This window comes from Chlamydotis macqueenii, chromosome 2 (assembly GCF_036417535.1).
Source record: "Chlamydotis macqueenii isolate bChlMac1 chromosome 2, bChlMac1.mat, whole genome shotgun sequence".
NCBI classification, from domain to species: Eukaryota; Metazoa; Chordata; class Aves; order Otidiformes; family Otididae; genus Chlamydotis; species Chlamydotis macqueenii.
In genome coordinates, this window is record NC_141557.1 from 16,889,601 (window position 1) to 16,912,399 (window position 22,799).

At 40.2% G+C, this 22,799-nt stretch overlaps 1 protein-coding gene across 1 annotated transcript in view; it reads left to right on the plus strand.

Moving 5' to 3' along the window:
* The window catches only part of MKX (mohawk homeobox), a 46,974-nt gene extending 25,595 nt beyond the window's left edge, over positions 1-21,379 (plus strand). The window contains exons 5-6 of the mRNA XM_086741671.1: positions 18,556-18,589; positions 18,699-21,379. Of these exons, the coding sequence (XP_086597797.1) occupies positions 18,556-18,589; positions 18,699-18,885 (221 nt within the window). The 3' untranslated portion in view covers positions 18,886-21,379. The remainder of the gene's footprint in view (positions 1-18,555; positions 18,590-18,698) is intronic.
* Positions 21,380-22,799: the final 1,420 nt, after the last annotated feature.

Sequence of the window (22,799 nt, forward strand, 5' to 3'; positions counted from 1 at the left end):
ACCTCTTTCTTGGCCTTTTAAGTTTCAACAAAATTTTCACTTGTGCTAGGTGTCGTTCTCAGTTAAGAGTGAAGATAGGACTTATATTAGCTGAATTGTTTTTCTCATCACCAGCACCCTGTGGCCACTGCAAGAAATTCTGTCTGTCTCTCCGTGCCCTGGTGTGGGGACAGATTGCTATAGCAGGACTCCCACGCAAAACTGGTAGGAAATGGGGAATAACTTGACTCGGGTGCTGAACTCCTCCAGCTGTCAATGGAAGCTACACTTGTTTGTCCAGGGCAGTGACTGGAATAGTCGTTTAGCTCTTTTTGAGACATTTTCCATCCCTTTATACTGATGATGGGCTTAAAAGATGTACCTCGCTTTTCAGGTAGGTTATGGCTGGAGTATCGTTTTAGCTCTAGGAGGCAAAAGATTGAAGAAAGGACGAGGATGAAGAGAAAGAGGAAAACTCACAGCCAGGAAATAAATACAGGTGGGAAAATAAAGAACAGAAACTTTAGGAATATTGTAAAGAGAGGAGAGTGCTGAGAGAGGATGAGTAAAGGGGAATGCAGAATTGAGGACAAGAACAAAAGGAGGAAAGAGGAGAGTGATAGAGGGGAAGGAGGAGGAAAGAAAATGGATCAAAGGGATGAAGGTAAGAAGATAAAATACTGGGGAAGCAGATATAATGGAAATAGTGGTAGGAATCTGGAGTGTAACCAGGAAGGGCTTTAGAATAAATCAGGGAAGCATAGGAGATATTAGCATTTTTTTCACAATTCAAAATGAGAAGTTTGACATTTCTCCCTTTTAAAGTGTTTAACAAACAAGAGTACATAAGCATTCAAGATATGTATTTTACCACTCTTCTTGAAAGGCATCTTTGAATCTAATTAATGTGTCTTGGCATTTTTTTTCCATGTTACACAGGCTAAGAGCAAATATACTTCCAGAAAAGGGTATGACCTTGCTTAGAATACAAAGCAAATTAAACTGTTTCACAACTCAGAAAACAGAACTTAGTCTGGGACTGGGAAATACTCTAGTTCTGGTGGCAGTGGTGGTTGTGGGATGCCTGTTTGTGTGGGGTTTGTGGTTATTAATTTCCCAGTTTCTTGGTTCATCTATAATCCCTGACTAAGCTGAACACAAAAGTATAGAAGAGTTTTCATACTTTGGCTTAATCATACCCAGTTTAGACTTTGATCAATCTCACCAAGAGCTGTTTTGAAAACTGTAACTGGTTTTCAGGCTACTGTAACACAGTAGTTTGGCCAAATGTGGAAGCTTCTTTGCCCCAATGTTCCTGAAAGTTTGAACTTCTTCCCGGTCTACTCCTTTCTGTAAATTTTGCAGACAGATCTCCTGTTTGAATTTTTTTCAAGTCATCATCTGTAAGTTGCAGGCAGAAAATCTTCTTAACCTGTTGCATAGTTGGCTGAGGGCAATGTCTTTGTGCTCCTCTGAGACGACCATCAGTCAGCAGCACAGAAAGGACATCACTCGTGATGGACTGGTAGTCTGATCCTCCATGGCAAATCATGCATTCCTATATAGTTTATTATATATATGAACCTAAAATATGTCCTGCCAGATCAGATTGTACGTATAATTTTCAAGTTCAGCTAAAGGTTTTGTTTCTTTTTCCCTCATCATTTTTTAAAGAAATAGAGTTTATCTGAATTAAAAACATGATTGGTGATGACGAGTGGGTGGTTCTGTTTACCCTGCCACATTATATAGTACCACTTTTACTCCTTGTTTGGATAGCAGTCACAAGACCCAGATATCAAGCTGTGAAAGTATTTTTCTTGCAGCAGCCTTTCTGTTTTTGGCAGGCAGTGGCTTTGGAGATGCCTCACATTTTGTCATGTGATTGGACTGCTGATGAGGTTTCTGTGCTGCCTCATTTTCCTGGATTCCATCTGAATTAACTCTTCTTTGAGTCGCGATCATTAGCAAACTTCTGAATGAGTGGGGTTTTGCATCATAGTGTAATGAGCTCCTAATACTTAGTCTCTGTAAGAAAACAGCCCATAAAGAAGGAATTTGCTGCATTTGTTCCACGTGACAGAAGTCTGTTTTCTGTACCTCCAGCTGTCCGCATCGAAAACACATTCCTTCTTCGCAGTAATATTCCATCCTGAAACAAGGAAAAATGAGGGGAAATGACGAGTATATAATCGTTCCATCTAAAACCATTCAGCTTAGTCTTGTAAATACATAAACTAGCTCTCTGTAAACAAATGTCTTAATTTTCTTTAAACTGAATATTTAGATGTCAAAGATAGAGAAGCTGGATATGTCAAACACATATGGTTCCTATTGCATCAGAGGCTTTCTTAATTTTGGTATTCTAATTGAAAAGACATTTTTTGAAAGCATGCTAACTTACAGAAACTAATCTATCCGACCCTCGGTCTGGTCTAGGTTTTATTCTTCCATCTATCACCATACTCTGGAAACATCTTCCACTTCAAATGTAGAGCAGTAACAATATTCCTTATGGTCTTCAAATTGTCCTTGATACTTCCAGTGCTTGACGTGGAAGTGCTGTTCGGGGGTAGCTGATGTTGGGGAGCTGAAAGGGGCTTAAAGCTGAGACAATTAGGAAGAGGGAAGGAATGGGAGTTGGGACTATGATTTAGTCAGTTTTTACCTTATTCCTGGCTAATTTATAGCACAAAATGCCTTAGGCTAAGCAATATCTTTAACTAGACAAAATTTCTATCCACATTGGAGAAATACTGCAGGTCTGCTTTAAAATATAAGCTATTTTATAAATGTCGTTAAACAACTACCTGCCTTGGATAAGGCAAAATTTCAGTTTGACAACCAATATGTATTAATTTTTCCTCCTACAAATAATAGGCAGAAAACTATTATGTTTACATATGAAACAGGTACATTTGAAATAGGAAACACATTTGTATTTCAGGCACTGCCGTTAGGTTTTCTGCTAGGGTTGGCTGTAACTGCAGATGCACGCTCTGCGGGGAGCTGAGCAGCATACATGTGCTTGCAGGTTGTGCTGGGGTGGGATGTCTTGTGGAACCAAGTTAGACCCCCTCTCCAGCAGCACCCGGAGCCCTTTGCAGTGCAGGGGCTGGGCTCTGACCTGCTGCACAGAGTGCACCAGATGTGCCACTGGCTCTGGTCTCAATTCTATATAAATCCATCTTTCCCAGACATACAGAATATTTAACAATAAATTGCCTTTTTTTAATCCACTAACGTGTACAATATAAAGTCCACAAAGGTCATAAAGGTCAATTTATTTATTAAATGGAAATACTTGGGTCCAAAAAACATTATGAATCATTTTGGTGTTTTAAGTTCAGGATGCAGAGTAAATTATTCCAAAAATAATGGTAGCCAAATGTCATTCCCTCCAAACGTTTGTGTAATATCTATTTATCTGTGGGCAGATGACTGCTATGTATAATCAGAGGCAGACTTTTGTCAAATTGAGACTAAGTAAACACAGCTGAACACAAGCAAGTTGGACTACAACTTTTTTGAGTTTTGCCAGTGCTGTTATGACCTTGAAAACGAGTGTTTCTTCAGAGCAATCTGCTTTCAATACAGGAGACTTTTTAGTGTTTCAAATTAACAAGTGTTGATTGGAAATTTGTTCTGTTTAATTTTAATTTTTTTTGTCCAAATAAATGAAAAATGTGAATTTCCCCGAAGGAGGGCATTCTTTCTGCTGCTTAGAAAGTAGGAATGTTTTGTAAAGGAACATGTCTTGCACGTATCTAGGAGAACAAGAACAACAGTTAGAGAAAGAGCTGTAAACTCATCTGAACCTTCATTATATAATCAGAGAAAATTTTGTACTGTTTCCTTGACATATAAATACATTTTTTAAAATATGCTATGCAAGTAAACGTAGCATTTAGGCAATAGATTCTATACTACTACGTATCTAGATACTTTTTTCATCATCCTTGAAAATGTAGTACTTCCATTTATAAATTTTCCCCTTTTTTTTCTAAAACTTAGTTTCGTACTAAACATTTTCTACAGATCCTGTTTTTTGCTGAGACAGAGAAAGAAGTGAGTCTGATTTTACTGATGAACAGGAGTACAATTTAAACCTTAGTTTTGATATGCAAATTTTCTGCTTTTACATTACCAGTCATTTGAACAGAAAACATTTTGCTCTTTATTTTAAAGACCACAGCATTTGGAGTCTCGAGGAGGCTTTGGACAGAAGTCAAATGGGAGTCTGGCTCAAAAGTTTGTCTTTCAGTAATCACAGCAATTGAGTCTCATCCATGGCAGATCTCTCTGTTTCAAGGCACGTTTTTCAAAGGGATATTTTGTTCATTTTAAGTGCTATATACAAACCAGCTTATACACCAAATTCAGGGGTAGAATGCATATGCACAGCATTGTGGCCAGGGGAAACTTTCCCAAAGTCCTTGTGCCCTGTATCCACAAGTCATACTTCTCAGTCTGCCTTGGTTTTGAGCAGCAATTACTATTTCCAAAGTTCTTACAAATTCTTAGCAACAATAGTTTAATGCCAGTAGCTAAGCATACACAGCACCTTGTACTTGATGGGTTGTTACAGCATGACTTTGACTCTGCAAGCCAAGTACCATCCCAGCAGGTACTCTTGTATTTTTTTGAAAGAACTGCAGCAGAAGTCTCTTCTTGCTTCAATTTTCTCTTCCCCTAGCATAGTAGCAAAAGTAAAATGAGGATGCAGTTGAAAATGGAGAGGAGGTGGATGAGGAAGAAGGTGATAGAAAACGACTGACAAGCTATTTTAACTGACAATTGCGAACAGTGTATATGCCTATACATTTCTACACATTCCTACACTTTGTTCTTTGTACCGAAATGCAGATTTCAGAAACAAGGCAGGAGACACTGCTCCCCGGCCTGGCTGAAATGAAAACGGTCTGGAAAAGGAATTGGCGTAAGGGCTTTTAGATACTTTGTTTTTTTTCTCTGGGCAGCTCCTCCTTGGGGACTAAGCAGTGCTCTCAGGGGCTGGTTTTGCCAACACCGTGCTTGTTTGTTCATCTGAAGCAAAACAGTTGGTGGCAGCCAACTGGGTAGGTTGTGTGAGTGCTTTGTGTGCCCTGATGAATCTGAACCCTCAAATACAACGTTTGCTGGTGGTGCACAGCCTGTTTGCCCGCGGTTGCAGAAGAAGGGTGGTGAGGAAAGCAGGTGTTGTCTGCACGTGGGATTTGTTGCCTCTGCTTTGCAGACCCTTTGCAGGTCTCCATAAACTTCACGAACTGTGATGTATAGGCTGTTGCTCTATGAGAAAGCTTTAGCTCATGGGCAAAAGTAAAAAGTGAAAACTCTTGCAAAAAGAAAGAAAAAGCTTTTATTGTTTTAAAAGTGGAAGCAGAAAATAATAGCAGTGAGTTAATTAGACATCATGCACTATTTCTGTTCACAGAGGTTAAAGCCTTGGTGTCACAGCTGCCTGGCTTGTGTGGCTACTCAGTCCTCCTCTCATCCTCTGTCCTTGAAAGACTCAAGCCTAGAGTTGGACTTTGTTGATCAAAAGATCTCACTTTTTTTTTTTTACTGTAGCTATTCCCTAAAAAATATAGATGTTATTTATGTCTGGAACCATGGCTTCCTGTCTCATTATTTTTCTCTATAGAAGTGGAAATTCAGGATCTTAATTCATAAAAGGGAGATGAGGATGCAAGGCTATCTAGACAAATACGTTATTGTTGCAGATGTTGCTTACCCTTAGGAAAGCATCTAAGCAAATCAGGGAAGACACATAAGCAAATTACAGAAGTGTGAGTTACTCTGAGATATTTGTTGCTCCTCCTTTAGCAAAAAGTCCACAGTGATTTCCAGCTGCATCTGTGTGAGGAATTGCATTCTATGAATGCAGATATTTTCCGTATTTTAATGCATATACATGTAGCCCAATTTCCCCTGATTGCAAACCCTGCTGGGTGAAGGGATGTTTTTGATTTATGGTAACAGGAGGGAAGGCTGGTTATTTATATATGCTAGTAAAGCTTCTGAGTTGTTTTTGATCTACAGATCTTTCAAATTATTCAAAATTCATATTTTTTAAGTATGTCAGTTGATTTAACCATAAATACCATATGGCTTTACCATAAATATGTATGCGTGATTTAAATCTGATATAGGAAACTGTTGCAGGAGAGAATTCCCTAATAGAAATGTCCTGAATTCGAGGAAAACGTGTATGAGCTAATCTAAAACAAATACGTAGTAAATATGACATTCTTGCCTTCTGCACCTATCTTACATATTTGAAGTAACCTATCTCTATCTCTATGGCAATCTGACATTTTAAAGCAAACAGTATTCGCTCTATCTGGGGGGAAAATGTTATGAGGGGTTGAGGGGTTGCTTTAAATAACATTATCTTTGATCTTGGAGGCTGACAGCCAGCAATTCAATTAGGTTTTAGAGGAGGCTATTGGCTTTAACTGCTGTTAGATCATGTCCGCTATTGTGACTTGGGCTACCCTAGTAAAGGTAATTAGTGCCTTTTTGGGAGAAATATGTTTAATAGTTCTGGATAATACATTTTTCCCATGTGGTAATAACACATTGTGCTTCAATAATTTGTCATTTTATTAGTGCAAAGACATGGATTATTTTTTATCACTCATTGTTTAAAATATATATGTGTTTACTGTCACAATTATAATTACTACTATTTTGGTGTAGTTGTTATTTAGGTGTAGTTTCCAGTGTAGTGTTTTCAGGTGAGAGCTGTTTGCAATGATCTCAGAGAATCGGCATCCTCACTCAGAGAAACAGCCTGGGCATGCTGCCCGTGGTTTTGGATGCTTCTCTTTTTGAAAGCAAATCTGTTTGGCTTGAAATAGTGTTGCTTAGGGTCCTCTACAGCTCAGCAACTGCGTCTTTGCGAACTGCTCTTCCTGGGATGAATGGCAGAGGGTTTGAATGTGCCTCGTTGTTATTCAGTGTGTCCTACAGTTAGAGGAGCCAGATGAAACAGTAATAATCTCTGCAGCGTTATGGCGTGGGTTTTACAGAGGCCCCCAAATTCGTGCAATTATGCTATACCAAGACCTGCAAGCAGTATATCAAGGTCAGGATGAGCTAATAAGCCCTGTTTCTCCACAGCAATGTTTGGTCAATTAGTGAGGCGTAGAATCGCTGTCACAGCTCAGGAGGAGTGCTATGCCACGTGGATACATGATGCCTCGCTATGCGGTGCACATTTACTCAAGCGTGCCTCATGTCTGAGGCCCTGAGTGCTGAGAAGTCTGAATTCAGTCCCGTGTTGTTATCAGTTGACGATGCTTCCCTGCTGGTTTCTTGAAAATCACTGTCTCCAAAAGCAGCAGTGTGTGTTGAATAACAAACCCCTTCACATTCGGACTCTTCAGGTTTGGGAACGGAGCCAACATTCTTGAAGAATGATTTAGTGGCCAATAAACATCTGCAAAGTCTGTAAGACTGTCAGAAGCAGTAACACTGAAAGTAAAGATCATATCAGTAGCAATTCCCCTGTCCTGACAAGGCATTCAGTGCAAATATTTGTTCAGTCATCCTTGCTCTCATTCCCGTTATCACAGACAGTTTCACATGTTTTGCCAAAAGAGCAATTCCATCTTCTTCCACAAAGCTGTTCACATCCAAGGCCTTTGCAATGTTAAATACCGGCCTACTACTGTTTCAGGACCTCCCTCCCACACATGCTCCTTCGGAGTGGAGGAGCCTCATCTGTCTTACGCAAAGACTCCACTGTGAAGGGCTCTTACCACTTTCAGTTAGTGAGCATCTGCAGTGTTAGGGGTTTGGTGCTCCTTGGGGATTCAAGCTCAGTCTGGCTGATTTATTACACTGCACCCATCTCCGTGATAGTCGGGAGAGTCTTTGAGCCTCTTCTAAATACGATTCTCCTGCAGAGTCATTGAAATTGCACTGCAGTTACAGGACTTAAACCATTTGTAAATACAAGATGATGTTTGCACAAGAAGGAGGTGTTTCTGCAGCTTCAAAATGTCCTGGCAAATGGGTACAACTTCCCGAATAATTCTGGGCAGATGATTCTTCTGCTCCAAGAGCCTTCCCCCTTTTGCCTGGTTTGCTGCGCTGCCTCTCATTTGCTTGGTGAATAGGAAAACTGAAAACACAGTCCTTCTTGAGATGCCTCCTAGTTTACTAGAATCTCTGAGGGCCTGTTCAGAAGGTGTCTGGGAATATTTAGGTTTGGGAAGAAACCCTTAATGGAAATAATAACAGTGCAGTGGTGAGCAGAAGCATGAAGACTGCAGTAGCTTCACAAGGGAAAGTAAAGGAAGCAGACGTAAAAACTTGATTAAAAAAAAATGCAATCAAACAATAAAATCATTTTTATGCAACTGGAGGTGAGACTAATCCATGGACAACTATTCCCCCTGCAGTTCACTTAGCAATGTTTCTTTGTGCTGGTTATTCTGCATACGGTCAGGGAGGTGTGTGACTACAGCTTTCTGTGTAGGTTCCTGTAATTCCTCAAGATACTGAATAAAGGAGTTTCCATCACATTTCTAACTGGATGAGGAAAGATATATGTTTCTGACATATGCAAACTCCCCCAGTTTTAAAGAAGCCTCCAAACCCAGCTCACATCTTCACTGGGTGCTCATGCTGCTTCTCTACCGGCAAAGAACTAACGTGAACACAGCTGAGTATCTCTGAGGACAGGATGACTGATTTTGTGATGTGCTGTTCAGTGTCATTTCATATGGTTGATCTGGTCCTTTGCAAACTTTAATAAAGTTGTTTTCATAAGACATCTGGAGGATTTCACAAATGAGGAATTGAGGCACCAGACAATTACAATTTGAAGTCATTTTAGATACCTAAGGCCTTATGGGTGATGTCATGGCTCTTTATACATTTAAAGCACAGCTCTTGTTGGCATTGTTTGCACCCGTGAGTGCTCAGCACTGCTGAAGATGAGAGCCCGGACTCTTGAGTCGGAGTCCATAGAGTGGGGAATGTACCATGGTATCTGCGAAAAGGTCGGTTAGAACAGCTTATCTAGCCCCACACAAACCTGTAGCACAAGCAGAGAGACTGTCAGTCGGTAACATGATTTACTTGGCGCTGTTAAATCCATCTGACTGTCTTTTATCTTCTTGTGTTCCGTTTCCATAATAGCCTTGGAGCTGCTGGGGTTGTGCAGGGAAGGGTCTCGCCTGCTGCTCTGGGTCCATCCCATGCCTTCGGGGAGGCGGTGACCACAGAAAATGCCACGTGTAATTGTACTGCTGTATCTCATAGCATGATAAGTGGGAAGGCAGACTACTTAGGCATTCCCAGCTGATACAGATATATATATATATGTGAATATATCTGTATCTCCTTATAGATATAAATATTTTTTTTTTAAATTTCACTTAGGATCCCTTAATTTGTGGGATCTGTTGTGCAACAGTTGTCTGGGGTTACCATGAGGCTCATTTGCAGCCTACAGACATTTTTACGGCTGTTTGAATGTTGGAGCCCTGTACGTGCTTATGCACTTCCTTACAAGCTGCTTGAATTTTTATGCCTGTGATCACACAAAGTGCAAGAAGTTTGGGACATAACTTAGGTACCTGGGCTTTAGTATTTGGATGTAAGTATTCTGGACATCCCAGTACCCCATGCAGTGAATGGAAGTAGCTGTGTTTAAAAAGATCATATTTGTCAGTCTCTTTTTTATCTTACAGGCAAGTGAAAGAAACAGTGAATTTCCTCTCCCTGACAGACTTATCCATTCTTTACTCCATGCTGCTGGCTAAACACACCCTGGAAATCAGTTCTGGCATGCACTTGGAAGTCCTTCCACTTGCCTGAAAATACAGCACCTTGTAATTTAAATTGCCTTTGTGCAGCATAGGCCATGTCTAAGCAGGTTTGGCTCCCAGGGGCAGGAGAGGAGCTGGCTCTTGTGAGCGGGGCCACAGGAACCGGGGGGCACGTTTCTCCGAATTCTGCAGGAGGCTTCTGAAAATATCCTGTGTGCACACATTCATATCATAACGTTACACCACGTATGTAGGGTCTGCTCCCAAACCCACAGCCAACTAGCATAACAAAATCAGGTTTTACTGCTGTAGTGTCAGCCTAGGGTTGAAATATAGCTTTGAAACCCTCCCTTTCACCCCGCTTTTTTAATGAAAAACAATCGGGCTGGAGTGTAATAGTGCTTACCCTGGCTGCATTTGACTTCAGCTTTTTATTTTTAAAGCCTTATTTTAGGCTTTAGGAGCTCCCAATTAAACTTTTTAGATCCAGAGTGAAAGCCTGAACGTGCCTGCCTGCACAACAGAGAGATTCCTGGGTGGGAAAAGGATATTTTTATACTGAAAATAAAGAAAATGAACACAGTGGTATGTTTTCTCCCTTCATGCTCCTTACTCTTCTTTTTCCTAATGAATCTTCATTTGCCATTTTCTCATTTCCTTTTTTTTTAACATCTCTCGTATCCTTTCCTTTATTTCTTTTTTTTCCTTCCTCTTCTCCTTTCTCCCGTTTTATTTTTCATCCTCCCCCTTCTCTGCTGCTTAACTTGATTTTCACTGTTAACCCATAACGGTTTGCCGTAGGAGGGCTAACTACTTCATCCTTCCAGTCAGCACAGCACGTGCTGTAAATTCCTTTCTAAATAACACCCAAAAAAATGAAGCCTAGGTCAGATATTTGTTTATCTATTATGAAATGCATATGGGGACTACCACGAATGAATCTGACAACATTGCACTATTGATTACATGCCAGCTCCACGAGGAAAGATTTGATTTCAGTCAGCTTTGCAGCAAACTTGAAAAGAACGTAATACCATATAACCGTCAGTTCGTTAACAACTCACTTCCAGCGCTACACAGCCCTGACTCCCATTATAAGCTCTACCAAAGGCTGGCTAAAAAACCAAGTCTCACACTGTACCCTGCGTTTCACCAAGGAGAACACACTGTCACTGGTCATGGGAAATTTAGAGCCAGCCATGACAGCCTGAACAATGAAGTGATTTACACCAGGTTTGTATCTAGTTCGCTAACTCATAAATTCTTACGTGCAGGTGCATAGCCCAAGACTGTAAGGTCATTTGCACCATGCCTACTATTATGTGGGGCTTCCAGTGCACTTATTAATCCAAATGTTAATACAGACCTGCAAACTCAATTCTCTTTTATGGTTTATAAAATACACCTATCCCAGTCTCTGTGGGCATGTACACTCAATTTATAAAAATCACATGTATTAAAATGTAACTAGATGCCTACTCCCACTTCAGCAGGCTCCAGGCTGCACAGGGGAAAAAAAAAGTCTTCAATTTCCCTGATACTCATAGAATCATAGAATCATAGAATGGTTTCAGTTGGAAGGAACCTTAAAGATCATCTGGTTCCAACCCCCCTGCCATGGGCGGGAACACCTTCCACTAGACCAGGTTGCTCAAAGCCCCATCCAACCTGGGATTTGGGAAAAACGCTTGAGTGGTACCAGTCCCTCACAATTATCTTACATCTGATGGGGTTTTACCAGAAGTAAATTTCAAATAAAGATTTCCCTGAAAAGGTTTGGTCTGAAGCATGATGGCAAAGGGATATTTCCAACATTGACAAGACCCAGCTTATGAGTCTTAATAGAAGAGGTCATACTGGGGCTAAAACTGTTCCTGGAAAAAAAACACAAACACTGGGAGAACAGGGAAAAAATATTCACTGTAGCTGTCACTGTGAACATAAGTTGTCGTTGTGCAGTTTGTTCATCTGAAAGAACGTAACAGCTGATGACAGATCAGTCGTTACACTTGGTGTTGCTGTGAAGCCAAAGGAGTGAAGTAATGGGGTTGTGGAGGTGGCTTCATTACAAGCTGCTCCATAACCTCCTCCTGGAAGAAAGAGAGCACAGTGGTAAGTGGAAGCTTTGCTGAAAGGGAGTTTTCTCTAGAGCCTGGGCCCAGAGCTCATTCTTGCAAGTTTCTGACAGCTTTCCCTCTCCCACCCAACAAAAGGACATGGTAATAAATCTTTGTCAGTAGAAACCTGGTACCATCCTGACATCTGACCAGCTGCAGTTGGTATCACACACACTCGCAGGTCACACTGCCTCGCCGTGTCTGCGTCTGCAGGTTGTCTGAAACTGCAACAGGGACTTTCGTCCCTCCATGGAAAGGTTCTGCTGCATGAGTACTGCCAGCCCTGACAGGGCAGTTTCACATGGATCTGCCCGCTCCAGGACCTGCTCCGGGCAGGAGTAGCTTCATGAGGGACAATGCTGAGCAGATCCCATATGGTGGTGGCCTGAGGTCTGCAGGGAACGTTTTTGTAGGAGACTCTGCGGTTTGGAGCCTTTTCCAGCATGAGCTTTTCTGTCTGTAGTTCTCCATAATTCATTCTTAGTAAGTCTGATGTCCCTGAGGAAACCTGGAAGGATGGTGCAAATGGAAAAGTGTTTTAAGAGTTGCTGGGCTGGATTGGATGAGTCCTGCCTATGTCTAGAAACCTTAGGTAGTGTGAGTTAGTATAGCTGAGTGGTGTCCACGTTCAGAAACTCATTTGTCTGTTCACATCAGGCTCAAAATGAGAGCACTGCAGGTGTAAGCATGGGAAGGCAAACTTCTGCTTCCTCCAACTCAAGCTAGAGGAGCTGAGGTTTGCAGTGCCTGGGTTCTTCAGAAGGTGCTACAGTCTTTGCACCAAGATTAAATGACATTTCTTGTAAGAGGAAAGGGCCTGCCCTGGCGCTCTGGGCTACAGTTTCCCCTCCCTTGCACTGCTGGGCAGCCTGGGCTGAGCCACCTTCCCTCCCCAGATGTGGGTGAATGTTAGTGATGTTTTGTGATTCATGGCTTAGTTTGGGATCATTTGGGAATAAGGAGCTGTGTCAATGCAGAGGAGTACATTAATATTAACTCCAGTTGACCCAATTTTGTTCCTGGAGAACCAGAGATCTGGAAGTCGTATGTGCTCTGAAATTGCGGTTTGGAAAATACTGGAGTCAAGGTGTGTGTGTGTGACCTACAGAAATACCTCATCTCACCACTAATTTACTCACACATGTAAACTTCATTTTTCATTCAGCTGCCCCATTTTATTTCCTGTTCCTCCCTCTTTTTCCTCCTCTTGCTTGTTTTGAAAATGCTGGTCAACACATGTTAAGTCAGACTCTCCAAAACCAACAAAAGTAAGTTCAGGAGAGGCAGGGAGAGGAACAGCTGAATAACTTTGCCAATTTTAAAATGAAGATAAGTTATACAGGACCTTTTACTGAACCAACAAATATTTTATAGTGTTCACGATTTGGGGCCAGCAGCTCTTTTCCCCCCTCTGTTTTGAGCTAGAATAGAAGGTGTGTAATTCATCAGGAATCTGTGCATGTTTAAGTAGCTTCAAGAAATATGACGGTTGTGTGGGACTGACCTACTGTGTTGACTTCCATGTCCATTTTTTCCCCACTACATAATGTTCTGTACCCTTTCTTCTCTGTCTCGTTCCCTCATTCACATGTTCTTTCCCCTGTTGGTTTCAAGCCATCTTTGCTTTGTCAGTGTTACCTGATAATACAAAGCAGGGTTTTAAGCCAGTTGTTGCGGCTCGGCTTGAGCTGTATGTAACACCGAGCAGGGGAGCAATGTGGATGCTTCTTGGTCCTACGTAAGCGGTCGGCCTTTCCTTTTCTGTTCCCAGCAGGGCCTTTAGGTGAAGTCAGTTCATCACCGCACACGTGTGGTATTCTTAGATCCAAAGAATAAAACGTAACTGTAATTAACAGTATTTAGCACACCCCTGAAGTCATCCAAGCATATAAAAGTTGTTTAGTCTGGACTCAGCGAACAATAAGAGTCTGAATTGTTCTGAAATATTTGAATGTGCCACAAGCACCACGTAGCCAGGGAGTCTTTGTATGTTGTAAATTGGAGTAGGCGTATGTGCTATGGCATTTACGCTCTGACTTTCTTCTCTGATACTGGATACAGTATGTAAACAGGCACTGTGTATGTACTTAGATCACTTCTTGTGAATTATTTGTATATTATTTTGACAACAGTCGGGTGTAATGACAATGCAGTAGAGGCAAGTGATGCTGTTGTCCAGTTTAAGCATAGTTTGCCTGCAAGAGCCCTGGAGTTTATTTTCTTTCAGTGAGCCTTTCTGATAGCAGAAAAACAAAAGAAAGCATTTTAAATATAGGAGAAATCCTGGAAAATTCTGCTCTTAAATGCTTTTGAAATGGTCAAAGTATTGCCTAAGCATGTTGTTTTTGGACTTCTGACACTCATTTTCACCGCTGCTAAAATGGGACTGCAGGCTACCTTGCAAGAGAGCTGTCAGGATCAGCCAGCGAATATTTATGAAGAAATTTCATGGTGAAAAAAAAATATACGCTACATATATTATTAATAATTATGTGAGTCCTGAAAAATACCATACTGTATCACAAAGCTGGTATTGTCCAGTGACTACACTCTTGGCACTGCGTGCTACAGTAAACTGTATACTGAAAACTCATACTAATGGAAAGGGATACAGGATTCCATTGGTAAGTGATTTATAGTGACTTCCTATTACAAACAAGAGGGAACAAATATCCTGCCTTGCTGGTTGCTTTGGGTGGATGGTGAAAGCAGAATGAGACATTCTTGGCCAAGAAAAGGCTGATTCTCTGAATGCTTGCAACTGGGAGCAGAATGAAGCACCAGAAAGTGAGGTATAAATGACAATCCCTAATTATAAATGACTGAGTTTCCATTTTCATAGTGCTTAAAACTTTCCAGTTGTAGAGCAAATGACCACTGGTTTAAGTGATTTCCAAACTTGTAACAAAAATATATTTCTGGTGTTTAATATTAAATAGACCTACTGTAGGATCTCAGTGTATGCTGAAAGCCTACCAGCGTCCTTTCACAAGCAACACATTGCTTCCTGGGACAGAGCAAGCCGCTTTCAGCAGCGGCTTCTTTTTGGGTTTCAATTAATATGCTATTGAACACAACTGTAGTTTGTTTAGGAAAGTCATTTGTGCTGGCCAGTAGCATGCTGTTGATAAACCTCAATGTACACCCTGTCAAATAAGTCTTGGGAACAGTGTGGAATATAATAATGCATCAGCATTGGCTTTCTCTGGAGTTGCTTGACACATTGATCTAAGCTTGCCAAGTCTGTAGGGTTTGAAATTTGTGTGACAGCATGCTTTGATCCAACTAGTGAGAGGACCACACATTTTCAGGAGAGACCAGAAGTGACTGCCACTTAAGTTGTATTAGATTAAAGTTAACCACAGCAGTTGGAGAGGACAGCTATGGTGCATCCTTGGTACCTTGTGTAAAGTGCTGCCTCTCACATAGTGAGAGAGGGCTCATGAGTGAAGTGCGAGGTCTGCCCATTAGTGCTTGTTCTGGGATGAGTCCTTAGCTGAGGCTACTTGGTGAGATTCAGTATCGTTTTTCCATTCCTTTCATCACCATTTCCAGAGATGTTACCCAGTCCCAGTGCCATTTCCTCATTGCCTCAGAGAAGAAATCTAGGAACATATTGTGCAATGGTCAAGAAACTGAACACTTTCCATATTGAGAATGCTGTTCTTTGATTATATTCATGAAACAGTCTCACAAAAATGTTGGTTTTACAGTTGAAATATACTTTGCAATTGTTGTACATATAGGTCAAATATCAAAAGCTTTAATCATCAAAATTTTTAATTAGTAGTTGAGGTACAGCAGGTAGATTGCAAGAGATTAAGAAAAAGTAAAATGTCAGGCAAGATTCACCTATTAACCTTTTTTTATTTAATGATAAAATTTTGCATCTGTGTTCCCTCTCTTGTCAATTAAGAGCCAGACATGGCTAGACTGCAATTCTTCCAGGCTGAGCTAAGCAGTTAAAGCTGTAGTTACACCATCAGTTTAATCTCCAAAGGAGAGATATGGTCTCCCCTCATCCAGCTAACATCATGGGTGATGATGCTGCCCAAATGGAAACAGTGGGAGGAGGTGGCCATAGCAGGGGGCTTTGTGGTCTGGTTTTGCAGCAGCACTCAGGGAAGTTGGATTGCAGTGTTAGATAGATGGGCTGAAACCACTTCTTGAGGACATCTCCATTGTTTGTGACTGGAGTCTGGACAACTAGCCTGGATAAAGATACATGACTTAGATGGCAAGTGGGATGACCCCTACTCTTCCTTTTGAGTTGGATCAAGTTGGTTTGACCAACAAGATGTCAATGAGAGCATGGGAAATGATCTTTGTCTCCCTCAGTGTGGTTACGCCCATCCAAAAAATGGTGGTAATACTTATTTCTTTCACTAGGGGCTGTTCAGATAGATGTGAGCTGCTTGGATGCTATGGTAGTGCAAACTGGGATATGTCATCAGAGGTTTGGTATAGCAGAAAAAGATTTTTGGCAAGAAAAAGGGGGCCTGTGCTTTGAAATGATGGATTTTCAGACTTCATTGTACTAACATGATTTTAGAGCAATTATTAGCAAGAGCTTTGCAAATTATCAGTGATGGTAACCCAGTTTCAAGTTTCCTTGACATAAATTATTTTTTTTGAAAAAACATAAAGTCTGAATGGAATGAAATAAAAGACTTGTATTTCATTAAAAATATTCAGTAAAATTAAAGAATGGGTAGCTCTTTACTTCTGGATTTTATTTTTTAGTTTTGCTACTGCTTTTATATACCATGAGCAGGCCGCTTTCTTTTAGAGCTGGCTAAACACCAGTAAAAAATATTTGCAAATACTCCTTCAAATAAACGCTGGAATTGGAATGTGTGTCACCATTCACACCTACTTTCCTCAGAAGTTTGTACAAGCAATTTTTTTGTTCATAGGAAATATTTTCCAACAGCAAAAGAAACTGACAGATGCTTGAGAGAGGTGTATTTATATCCAGGTTTGCTCTGGCAACAACTTTCTCTATTACTTGCCATTTCCATTTCTATACCTACTGACCTATTCAGTCCTAAACCTCCTCTTTAAAATTGTCTCTATTTAAAACAAAATGAAGCAGGGCTGAAAAATTATTTGTAGCCAAGTACACCATGAAGAAGGAGACTTCTGCTGTCATTCAGTACCTCTCTCTGGATCAAATCTTTCTTTTTTCCTTGGTTCTGTCTCCTCTGCTTAAGTTGAACTTCCCCCTCTTGAATCTCATTCAAGCATTGATGTAGGAGAGCTTAAGAGATATTGATTTAAGATGTGCTCTTTTGGAACGAAACGTAAACCTTGGTCACTTGTGGACATTTATTTGTGGAGCTGTTTCGCGAAGGGATGGAGGCCTGCTAAATCAAACCGCTTGGCAAACATCAGGCCTCTGAAATTACAGCTCGTCTTCCTGCACTTCTTTGGTGAGACTGTGGCCTTTGGAGGTCACCTCCAACTGCTGGGGAGCGTGGCTGGGCTGAGCTGTTCAACGCGGGTTGGCGTTGTGTGAGAAAACAGTGGTGGGCGAAGCTGCTCGTACATGAAGAGCTATCAAGGGCTGCAGTGTGCTTTGGGACCTATGCCACTGGAAGCTCTGTTTAGAGAAAATATCAACTTTTAATTAATAATTTGAGGGAAATCTAGCAATAAGCTTGTTTTTCAGTTGGGAATCCAGCCTCATAAAGAAGTGCATTACATAATGAGTTAATGCTGTGTTTAGGGGCTTTTTTTGGGTCCTGTAGCTATTAATGCTCATGCCATTGCTGTTTCTTTTGTTTGACTGGTTCTCCGTAGGTGTTGCAGTTAGGCATCAGCTTCTTGCTCCTTTATAATGTGTTTCTGTGTCAGGATAGCAAGCCCACTGAATAAAGCTTATACATTTCTGCCAGGTAAATATTTCTGGCTTCTCTGCAACGTGAGGACTTAATGAATGAACAAATGTGACTCTTGATGGGAAAGTGTAGCTTATGGCTGTGATGCAGTTTCATCTCTGAAGGCTGTTAACCAGATGTGCTTGTTACTTGTACCCTTCTCAGCCTGCCTCTGTGACTGAGTCACAGCCCAGGTGAGGGGCGCATTAAAAACCACACCTCATGTTCTGCGTGGGGGAAAGTCCTATTTTTAGTGCACACAAGAAGCCATTCACTGAAGAGCAAGGAAGCTGATTTTTATTTTTAGGTTTTGCAATTCCTTATGTCCTTAGGATTTATGTTTTGAAAAACTACCTCTATCACTCTGTAAAATGGAGGTGAGCCTCCAAGTCCAGCTTTATTCTCACTACACCAAGATAACCTTTTCCCGGATGTAGGCTGGTGTGAGATGTGCTGGGAAGGGTTCAGCACCAGTTCTCCCAGTGTGGTTCTGGTGAGGCTCAGTGAAGTTCTGCCTCACCAAAGCCCGTTTCTGTAAGGTCATGTCTCAGGAGCCTCCCCGCAGCATTTTTCTTGACATGTGCCCTGCTCCAAGCTCAGTATTGATTTCTCCAGGCAGATGCCTGTGTGAAGCAGACGCTTTAGGTGTGTCTAAACAAAGATTTTGTTTGGAAATCTGGCATCAATTTTGGGATTAATCTTGGGTTATTTTTCCATGGATCTATTTAATGAAATTGCTTGTTTGAAAAATTATTAAAACAAAATAGACTTTTTTTCTTCTTCTTCTGTTTTCAGAAACTCTGGAGAATGGACCAAATAAGTGTGAAAGGTGAGTAAGAGACTTCAGAGTTTTCCAAAATTATTATTATTATGGTTTTCCTGACATCATGCAGCTATGTAAGCTGTACATGTAAATATTTGTTATTGCTTGAATCTAGCGCAGCTAACAGAAAAGGAACTAGCAAAGACGAAACATACTGGAAGGAGATCAACGCAGCTATGGCCCTAACGAACCTTGCCCAGGGGAAGGATAAACTGCAGGGAACTACCAGCTGCATCATTCAGAAATCATCACATATATCAGAAATAAAGACTGTCAAAGTGCCGTTAGTTCAGCAGTTTTAAGAGATGGGTCCTTTTTCTTTTTCCTGTCAGACGGACATTTTCCTCACAGGATTGGTTTTCAGCAAAATCAGATTCACAGATATGAGGCAAATGTGGAAAATAGGCCCCCTTTTACAGTATGGTCAGTTAAAAAAAAAAAAGTTCCTTCTCACTCAGATGTTTTCATTGTATTAAATGAAGTGTTCAATTGCTTCTATAAAAGGCATGTAAATTATAAAAAAACCCTCTGTTTTTATCAAAACATTAACTTATTTTATGTTAATCAAAGTGCGCATAAGATGTTTGCATTGCTATTACAGTAAGTGCCTTGCTTTCAAAAAATAAGCTATAACGTGGGCATAGTACAACAGTATTATGCCTCAAAATGACAATGCCATAATGCTTAAACTTTGTATATTATTCCAAGTGGGCTTAAGCAGCCTAGGGCTAAATACATTACTGCTGGAGGCCCTGGAGAGTTGTGCTTGTTTGACTTGTACAAGTTGACGAGTCGTAATGAAATTATTACATCATTTTCTCTCTCTTTTTTTTAATCAACAGTGTTATAAAAATTGTACAGTATGTTTTGTCAAAGTGACAATGAGGTTGTTATGCATGTTTCTTACTTGTATATGCAGTATATTAAAATACCAAAATCATTCCTTTGAAAAGTGCAATACTCTAGAATACACAAAATTAGGAAATAAGTTAATTGTTCAGATTATTTTCAACATACACATATACTCCCAGCTGTGTTGCTCATTAAGGATTTCTAGTTGAGAAGGTTCTAACCAGACTAGCTGTAAAGTCCAGTTGAATTTCTATAATTTTAAAGCTATGCTAGTGACTTACTGAAGTTTTGATAGAAGTAAAACTTATTTCTTCTTGTCTAAAACTAAATCTGTAGTGCCATTTATTATTTGTAATGCAGCTCAAAAAAGTTTCCGTGGTGGAAATTATTACTTTAATGTGGTTTAAACATTTCAGTTTTGTAGGTACTGCATAATGAGGACCGTTGATTGACAGTTCTTATTTCAGTGAGAAAAAGCTATACTGCAAACTATAAAAGCGCAAACTAGAAACACAAATGGGAAATGAAACATTGAAAAATATCAACTTTTAAGGTGGGAGGATTTTAAGTAGATACTAAACCATGTATTAAATGTCATGTCTTTAAACTTGACTGCTATTGAGCATAATAACTAGCATAAAACCAGGTTTATTTTTAAGTTTTATTGGGAGGTGTACAAGTTATTCTTAAGTCATATAACAATAGTCTAATGAGGTTTACAATGCTTGAATAAACAGTGGCAAAGCCAAAAACTGTTTTTACTGAATCAGTTACAGAAAACTGGAAAAGAGCTGATTGTTGCTAGGATTTGGATTTTTTCCTGTGGGTATCCTGTCAGGTTTTTTCCTACCTACCCCTTTCCTCATTTCTCTTTTTGGTGAGCCATCAACGAACAAGACAAGACTTTAGTCCTGCTCCCACTGAGTTTAATGGCAGAACTCCCACTTCAATGGAAGCAGGACTGTGTTAATGATGAAACTAACTTGCAAGTAGAGGCTGTTCCAGTTGCACTAAAATAGTCAAGATACATTGCAAATACCAGCCTTGGTGTGACTTCTTAGGAAACTTCTTGATGTAACATAACGTGTTGTTTGGTTTATTTAGTGTACAATGAAAATTATTTGATATGAAAATATTTTGTACATATATATTTTTACTTTGTTTTCTAAATTGCTGATTTGCATTGACTTAAAGTGCCAAGCAAGTAATGTATGTCATGACTGTATGAACAGTTGAAGTATATGTTTTACTGACTTGCATCATTATGCGTCTAAGATTCCATGACATTAATTTTTGATACTTTACTGGATTTTGACATAATAATGTGAGTTTATAACTAAGGGCAGAGAGTTAATACTTCACTTTTGTTCATACTATTATAAGTTATTCTGGTATTAAATATTTTGTGACAATAAATTGATGGTTTTGACAAACTTTTCTGTTAGAAATATTAATAGTATATTTGTCTGTACAAACGACAACAAAATTTGTCATGTAAGAAAGGTACTTTTGGGGACTTCTCTGGAGTAAAACTGGAGAAGACAAGCCATTGTATAAACAACTTGTTCATGGTACTTTTTTTTTAAATGATCAAAGCACAAAGAATAATCTGTAAAACACACCAAGTGGATTTTAAATTTAAGAAATACTTGGCATAATTTCTTGTTACCATTTCCTTTAATTTATTTTTTTTCTACTGCTGCTTTAGATTTTTCTGAAAACACAAATCCTAATAAATTGTGTGTGTGTCTTTTTTTAAATAACAAAAATCATGATCAGTGCTGAGCCAACAGCTAATGAAGACTCAATAATTATTTATGATATTAGAAAAACAAACATTATTACTATTGCTCTTCTTTGTTTCAACATATGTAACCATTTTAGTAAAATAAATAACTGCAAACAACATCTTGCTGGTTTGAATTAAATATTCATTTATCTGTCCTTAGTCATTTGCATTTCTGATTTCCTGCTATAGTCAGGGTTTCTGTGTACTGGGATACAAGCATGTGATGGGCAAAGACAAAACAGGAATTATAGTCTTTTGATTAATACACCTTGTGCACAGTTACGTGAAGTAGTTCAGCACATCCCTGATGAAAATGACTGTCCCGCAAGTTCAGACTAATGACTGCTAATGACAACATGGCATGATACTTATAAATTCTCCACATCGGAGAAGTGCAGAGGGAAGCCATAGCTCATCACTGTCCTCGGCCATTGGAGAAGGTCCATGAGCCTGGAAAGACTTTGGTCATTTAGGGGTTTGGGTTTTTTTAATGAGTACAAACTGCATTTGTCTACAGTCCCATGTATGGATATACTCTGGCTGTGGAGCCTTAGTGGAGAAGGAGGTGCAATCAGCCCATCTAGAAGTTCCGTGCTTACGGTAATGAGAGCCCAGTGCAATTGATCTCCTAAAATTATGCCTCAGCAAAGTTCCTCCAGTTGCATGGGAGGGATGATAACTAAGTGGTGGGCAATTGGCACTTTCAGGTTTTGTGTCCTGCTTAGCTGTGATACATGTATACTGCTGTAACATCCATGGCCATCCAACATATCAGTGATTTGGACATTCAGTTGATAACATGAGTTCCTGAGGGGATATGTACAGCCTGACTTTTGCTATTGAGAATGTGTAGAAACACCCACATCCTAATGATGCTGAACTTCTTGCCATCTACTTTGTACCCAAGTCTAACATGAAGAAATCAACTTATTCTGCTGCCACCTGCTCTGTCACATCATTTGGAAGAGCTGAGCACTCCCAACCTCCTATAAACCACTGAGAATAAGAGGAGCTCCAGTTTGCCAAGTTGCTTAGTAGTTAGAACATACATTGGGATCAGGACTACAGTCTCCTCTTCCAGCATCGTAAAACAGCTACAACCACTGAGCTATAGTTCTCACTTTCTGGCCTCATGTTCCCAGTTGGTGGCCTAATGTATAAATGTGAACGCCAGGTGAAGCAGTTCCACCAGGAAGACTGAAAGCATATCCCAGGACAACACATAGGTCATTTTGAGAACATTTGACAATTCAGTGGCTGAAATTTTGACTTGGGGTTTCGCAAGAGATGGCAGTTAGAGTTGGTTGCCCACGTGCCAAGGATGAAGCATGAGGCAACCACTGCACTGTGGGTTAGAAGGAGAAGATGGGGAAGGGAGATTGATAGCATCTCTGTACTGTGCAAGGAAGAATGGATTTAGCTTAGGCTAGGGGAAAGGCTATGTGGACTTAAACCTGTTTCTTCATTATTGCTTTACTCAGCTAGTTTTTCATTATGTGCCCTGACTTGATGAATTATGTTTTTGTTCACCTAAACTATCCATCAGTGGAGATCCACAACACCAAATGTGAGATT